Source organism: Nicotiana tabacum, chromosome 21 (assembly GCF_000715075.1).
Source record: "Nicotiana tabacum cultivar K326 chromosome 21, ASM71507v2, whole genome shotgun sequence".
Lineage (NCBI taxonomy): Eukaryota > Viridiplantae > Streptophyta > Magnoliopsida > Solanales > Solanaceae > Nicotiana > Nicotiana tabacum.
In genome coordinates this window covers 52660131-52667678 of record NC_134100.1, presented here as the reverse complement: position 1 = coordinate 52667678, position 7548 = coordinate 52660131, and the positions used below count along the sequence as shown (strand labels likewise).

The following is a 7548-nucleotide window of genomic DNA, read 5'->3' as shown; positions in this document are numbered from 1 at the left end:
CCAAACTCATTACCATTAAGTTTGTTTTGAAACAAAACATATGAAATATAGTTTGGAAAAGTCTTGTTATTTTACATGTTCAAATAAGGAAATAATTTATGTAATGTTAGGTTTTAATTGATTTAGAAACCCTAAATATTAGGATTTTCTATATGGTTCAAAGAAGGAAAGATTTAATAAGTAAATTTTTTAGTTGAATTCAAAGTCTTAAATATTAGAAAAATAACTAAATGACTATTTTGTCTAATAAGAACTCTATTTTGTAAGGGTAAAAAAGACGAACGATATTTACTAAGAGCTTTCGTGCTAGTAATATATATATATATATATATGTATGTATGTATGTATGTATAACTAAATGACTATTTTGTCTAATAAGAACTCTATTTTATAAGGGTAAAATAGGCGAACGATATTTACTAAGGGCTTTCATGCTTTTAATATAGTATATATATATATAATAAATAAATGAGGTTCGACAGAGCAAAGAAACTACGTACACAAGTTCTAAATATACTGCAGTCCAGAAGGAGACAACTTACACTTTGAGAACTGATTTACCACAAACAAACACCTATATTGTAGATCAACTATCAACCACGACAACGGACAACTTATTTAAGAACAGTAGACGCAGAGAAGAAAAGTGCTTTTTTCTTTTCTTGGGCGCGGTGGGGTGGGAATGGGTTGGGTTTGCACTCTGAACTTGAAATAAAAGTATATACAAGGAATTTTTTTTTTCTGTATTGTTTTAGAAGCAACTCCTGGGAGTGACTGTGCCACCACGTCTTCCACTTGCATTTCTACAGTAGGATATTGCAGGCCTTCTTAAGCGATCATTGTGAGTAAGCTTTATGTCTTGCAGTCTGATTCCAGTGCATGGATTTGTGTAGCTGCAATCAAATTTCATGGCTGCCTGTGTGGATGATGTCCCTTTCACATTCTTGTATGTTACTTGACTCACCTTTACTCCTGAATTCTTCATTTAATAAACAGTAACTCTAAATCAGATAGATAATTTATCTTTTGTAATTTTTACATTTGTTGTGCTTGTGTTTTTACGCAGATTGATCATTTCATAAGTTACAATTTGTTGGAGATGAGTTAATGATATACCTGATGAGGGCAACTATTATCGGGACAATAGTTTTGGTCAATGATTATGGGGTACCCAACATTCTTCATAATAAGATTTGAGAACATGAGATTTTTAGCATAGCCACCACTTGGTCTTGCCCAGGACTTTACTCTAACGCCATTCTGTGTCTTCGTGAAAACCGAATTTGTTACTGTTATATTCGCAACTCCAGCTTCGTTGTAACTACTCCCCAAACTTCCTATGCTGCAAATGTGAAACAAACAATCAACACGATATACTATCACAAACACGTCATATTTGAGTCAGAAATCGTATTAGTCGGACTACAAAATAATTGAAATATTAGAATATGTTTTAAATTTAATATCAATAAACAAATGTATCTTCTCCTAAAAACTTAAAATTTTACATGACATGATAGCATACTTTAATATGATACCAGTACATCAGGGCAAATGTCCTGTCCTCAAATCTCATCATCACGTGCTTGTCCAATAAAAAATTCAGGCCAAAAAAGATGTGTGTAAGCTTAATTAAATGTAGGGAAACAATTCAATTATATCTCTCTAACGTTTGTGATTTATCTTATATAAGTATTTCCTTTAACTTTCGGCTCATTGGAGCCCCCACCATTATCTCTCGTGTCAAATATGCCTCTTCCAATGACAGTTTTTCACTGTAGAAAAAATGGTCAAGCCACATAGGTGGTATACTTGGACATTTTTAATTGTTGAGGGACTTGCTTCAGATTATTCCAGAGGATATACATATACCAAATTATAAGTAGGGGAAAATTTGGATCTTTTGTTTGTCTACGTGGCTCCACCGTCGCAAATGTCATAGTCAAACTCGACAGCAGTCAGAGGAAGGGTCCAATACGGGACAAAATTGATGGGGTGAGGTTTTCAGGATCGAAAGATGAACAGAGGGCGAAGGTAAGATAAATCAAATGCTTAAAGAGTAAATTTAAATATTTTTTATTAAATAAATAAATAAATAGATGTGTCTCTGATTTAACAATTTAATGTTTTAGATGAGTTAATCACATAATTAATAAAATTTTGCAATCAGAATCATATAACTCAAACTGGCAGATTCAGGATAAATTGTATATGGTATATTTTTCAGGGACCACACCTAGTAACATCTTTAATTTTGTACATCTATAGAGTAAAGAATCATGATTTAAGAGATTTAAATTTCCTTTATGAGTTACATCCTTATATATACTACTTAAAAATGGATTAACAATTAAAAAAAAAACAAAGGTTTTTGAAAGTAAGCATTTACCTGATGCCATGTCCAGGTCCACATCCAATTTTTTCAATCCACAAGTTCATGGAGCCAGGGCCAACGGAAATGCAGTCATCTCCAGTCTGGATGATGCTGCCGTAAATGGTAACCCCTCTTGAGTTTTGTACATGAATGCCATCAGTATTTGGGCTTCCACTTGGGGCTATTATCTTCACATTCTCAATTCTCACATTGCTGCTGTAACCTATCCCCACATGTACTCTTTGACTGTGGAGTGATGTTAAGCCCCTCAACACTACATTGTTACACCACATAAATTGTATTGACTGCAAATACATAGACATTTTAAATCATCACTGTTAGAGATTCCTCAGACAGGTAATCTCTTTTTTGTAGAAAAATAATACTACTACCTTCCCTTGTCACGACATTAATTTTATCCTCGTTTTATCGTGTACTTATTAGTTATTATTATGGCAAACCTCCAGTATTTATTGTGTTGTGATATAGAGGGTGTTTGGATTGGCTTTTAGGCTGGTCAAATTAGCTTTTAAGCTCCTTTTAGCTTTTTTCAGTGTTTGGCAAAGTCAAAAAGTGCTTAAAATAAGTTAAAAACTGCTTAAAACAAGCTAAAAGCAATAAGTAGGGCAACCCCAACTTATTGTTTTTTGGCTAAAAAATTATTTCTACTGAATCGTGTACTTATTAGTTATTATTATTGTGTTGTGATATAGACAGTCCAAAATTCAAGATGAAACTTAGTTTTCTATGGAATTTGATGCTTAAAGAAATGAAGGTGAGCCATAATTCACTTCATGGAGAAGTAGCTTCGACAAATGTTGAAATATCTGAGATTTTGTTTCTACAGGATAGATACATTTAAGATTAAGAAAAAACTAAGAAGTGACAGATATAAATTGGAATAAAGAAAGTATACGTACCCTAGCTCCTTGTGGGCAAGACTTTCCACCCTTTCGGCACGACCAATAACCATGACCCTTGGCGTTCATAGTTCCTCCATACACTGAAAGCCCACTTACCTTATAAAACATAATCCAGAACTCAGAATGACCAATTGCGTGATAATTGGCCGGAGCAATGAGAGTACCGTCAATTCGGAACTCAATTCTTCTCCGACAAGGGCCGTTTAAATTCAACGTTCTTACCAAATAGGTTCCCCGTGGAATGTACACGTTGGCCTGGCTAGTAGAGTGGCAGGCAGCAGACCAAGCGCGAAGAAATGCGGAGGTTGAGTCTGTCCTCCCATCTCCCCTAGCCCCAAAACTAACCACATTGTAGGCTAAACAAGAAGGTATTAAACACAAGAAGAGCAACAAAGAAACACCGGTACATGTCATAGTTTTGAAGTTGGCCATGTTGATTGGCTTTTAGAGGTCGTTACAATGAAAATAAAGATTGTGCATTTGTCTATTTATAGTTATTCATATGGTGTCGATATATAATTTACTTTTTGTCCACATGACAATAGATAATTTGGTTTTGCGCTAGTTCGGATGCAGATTTAGAAAGTGACTTAAATGCTACGGATATGGACGATGAATGAATTCCAGGGATGTACATGTGCTCGTTATATTAAAAAGACGAAAAAAGGACAAAATAGAAGCGGAAGGATCATGGGATTTAAATGAACTATCTCAATTTATAAGATCCATAAAGAACGCAAGAAATGCATCAGTTGAGTACAACATCAACATGTGAGTTGCCAGTTATACAATTTTAATTTTATCGGCATTGTTAGCTAGCAAGATCTGTTAATAACAAGAATGTAGAAAGTTACAAATGAATAGACGGTTTAAAAGTTTTAAGATGATGGGTAGGAATAATGTTTTGATCCAAAGCTTGTTTAAAGGGTAATTAGGTAATGTTCGTTTATATAGTGCGAAGGTAGCAGGTAGCGTGGTTCGGAGTGTATTTGACTTTAGCAACTTGTCTCTAAATAATACCCTGCACATATGTAATTCCTCCATGATTAAGGAAAGATGAAATGTATAATCCACACGTCATGGCCCACATCATCTCCGTGTTATGATATGTACGGTAACCATGTCATAAATGGCTCGCATTTTTGCCTACACTTTTTGTTTGCTTCTTGTTTACCTCTGAAACGGTACAGTTGAATTTATACGTGATTTCTAAACAAGTAAATTAATTTGATCCTGAAATAATAAAATAATCAAAGAATTATGCAAAATTTAGCCTTAGGATATAGACGAAACAACGGAAATAATAGTTCAGGGAACAAGATTTCCGGGAACAACAACAACGAAATTAAAAGAATAAGAAGACAAGATTGTATTGAGATTTGTATAGAATGTAGTGTCAGTTTGCCAGAAAATTCGTATCCTTTACAATGATAATTGAGCTCACTATTTATAGCTATGAAGGAGGTACTTGGACCGTGCCCTTCTTTAATATCAATTATGAGGGACATTGATGCAGATGTAACGGTGAACATAAATGCCAAATTTCCTATTACGGATAATTGCTCTTAATGTCATAGAATATTTTCTAACCCAAAATCCGCTAAAGGTTGTGATGACACCTAACATCGCCGCCAGGCAATCCAACAGTGATATATCAACTCACTTACTTATTTTAGTAATTGAAATCAAAATTTTCCTTTAAATAAATCGTATGAATTTTCATCTATATCCAACTTTGTAGCTGTTGCAATAGGAGTGTCAATTTCTTTGGAATCTTCCATTTTAAACCTTTTAAGCAACTCTTTTACATACTTCTGCTGATGGATCATAGTTCCATTTGAATTTTGTTTAATTTGTAAGCCTAAAAAGAAATTAAGCTCACCCATCATGCTCATTTCAAATTCACTCCTCATTAGTTTAGCAAATTCTTTACTTAACTTATCAGTAGTTGCTCTAAAGATTATATCATCAACATATATCTGAATTACCAAGAGATCTTTACTTTTTTCTTTCAAGAAATAGGTGGGAATCACTTATCTTGTGTTGCTTGATGAAAATCTCCTCTTGAAGCTCTCCAAAATCGCCCCAACCAAGTGAAAAATAAAAGAAAATGGGCCAAATCCCGCTATTAAAAGAACACACTGCCCAGCGACCTCTCGCACCTGCGGCTACTTGACCGCTTCTGCGGTTCCGCAGGTGCGGCCAAAATACCGCTTCTGCAGTCACCCTTCAGCCCCTGCCTTCGTATCTGCGGACAAGACTCCGCTTCTGCGGAGTCGCACCTGCGACCAAGGATCCGCTTATGCGGTCCCGCAGGTGCGACACATAAACCTCGCACCTGCGCCTCCAGCCTGCCTCACTCCCTACTGCTTTTGCGACTACTAGGCCGCTTCTGCGGTCACCTCAGATGCGGGAAATCTTCGCACCTACGGCCACTACTAGTCCCTTCGAATTTCTCTTCTACGAGCTCGACCTCGCTTCTGCGACGTCACTTCTGCGACCTAGGCATCGCAGAAGCTATCACATCAGCGGCTGCCAAACTTCAGCATTTCTTAAGTCCAAAAATAAATCCGTTAACCATCCGAATCCACCCGAGGACCTCGGGACCTTAACCAAATATACCAACATGTCCCAAAATGCAATACGAACTTAGTCGAAGCCTTAAACCACGTCAAACAACATCAAAATCATGAATCGCGCCTCGAATCAAACTTATAAATTTTCAAATTTCCAAATTCTATATCCTATGTCAAAACATAACAAATCAATCCGGAATGACTTAAAATATTGTACACGAGTTACAAATGGCATAACAAAGCTATTCCAAGACTCGGAACCACGAACGTATATCGATCAAAATCCACTTCAAACTAAACTTATGAAATTCTTAAACCTTAAAAATGCTAATCCTCTATAATAAGCGCCGAAATGCTACCGAGTGATCCGATACTTAATCTGAACATACGCCCAAATCCGAAATCAGCATACGAACCTATTGGAACCTTCAAATCCCGATTCCGAGATCATTTACTAAAAAGTCAAATCTTAGTAAATTCATCCAACTTAAAGCTTCAGAAATTAGGATTTTCTTTCCAAATCCATATCGAACTTTCCGAAATTCAATTTCGGCCACACGTACAAGCCAATATACTTGAAGTGAAGCTACTCAAAGCCTCAAACTGCCGAACGAAACGTTAAAGCTAAAAATGATCGGTCGGGTCCTTACATTCTCCCCTACTTAAGCATACGTTCGTCCTCGAATGTGCTAAGGATTGCTCCTGAGTTGTCCAAAATAATTGATTAACACCTCGTGAACCTACCGTGCCGCCACAACCTAGCTGGGCACATTAGCGCGAGCCGTACTGAAGGTCCTCCCTTTTATTTAGTCAATAAGCCCTAGAACCAAATTCCAACCTCCGAATTTCTCTACAAGACTTGATTCTAACATACGAACATTGTACCAATCACCACACACCATATCAAAACACGATCGTACACCTTTTGCCGAATTCACACCACGCCCCGCATAATTCACATGACCATAATAACACCCTCCGACCACAAAAGCTGAAACTTCACAAATCTGATGCCCGCAATACATCTCATGACGTATATAAATCATGTTCCAACTCTCCCAATACTGTCACGACGAAAGAGACGTGTAGAAACTTAAAACCACCTGCCGAATCAATAATTCATGGAGTCTCTCCTCCTGACAAGAACCATTACCTCATTCTGAACTGAATAACGATATTTTCCCTTTAATGTTCCTTGTATAAATCTGATTGCACAAATTTCAGGTCCAATAATCTCATCTCACCTAGTACAAGTTGCTCATGAAATAAGCCACTTCAAACACTCGCTCAGATCTCATATGATGCCATTAATGCACCGATAAGCTACAACTCGAATATGACTCGTACGGAGGAACGAACTCTGGAAAAGAATTACATAGCCTGCGTAACGAATAAAATGGTCGAACGAATGTTATGAATCCTTCTCAGAGGATGAGAAATAAAATATGCAGAAATATATATAAGGAACCGTACTCAACATAAAATTGTTGCGCGTGTGCAACCCAATCCAAATAACGTACCCGTGGCGGCGTGCCACCCAATCCACTCATAACAATAAATAAGGACATACTCATCAAGACATATTGCTTCTACCTACGGAATACCGAATATCGGCCATAAGCACGCTAAGTGCAAAAATATAACTCTGGGGAGACGGATAGCGCAATACGCCACA

At 36.8% G+C, this 7548-nt stretch overlaps 1 protein-coding gene across 1 annotated transcript; it reads right to left on the bottom strand.

Moving 5' to 3' along the window:
• Positions 1-506: 506 nt before the first annotated feature.
• LOC107775762 (polygalacturonase-like) lies at positions 507-3905 on the bottom strand. Its single transcript, XM_016595534.2, has 4 exons — positions 3295-3905; positions 2390-2679; positions 1117-1342; positions 507-979 (listed from the first exon to the last, which is right to left on the bottom strand). The coding sequence occupies exons 1-4, from the start codon at positions 3727-3729 to the stop codon at positions 752-754; spliced, it is 1179 nt and encodes a 392-aa protein (XP_016451020.1). The 5' UTR covers positions 3730-3905; the 3' UTR covers positions 507-751.
• Positions 3906-7548: the final 3643 nt, after the last annotated feature.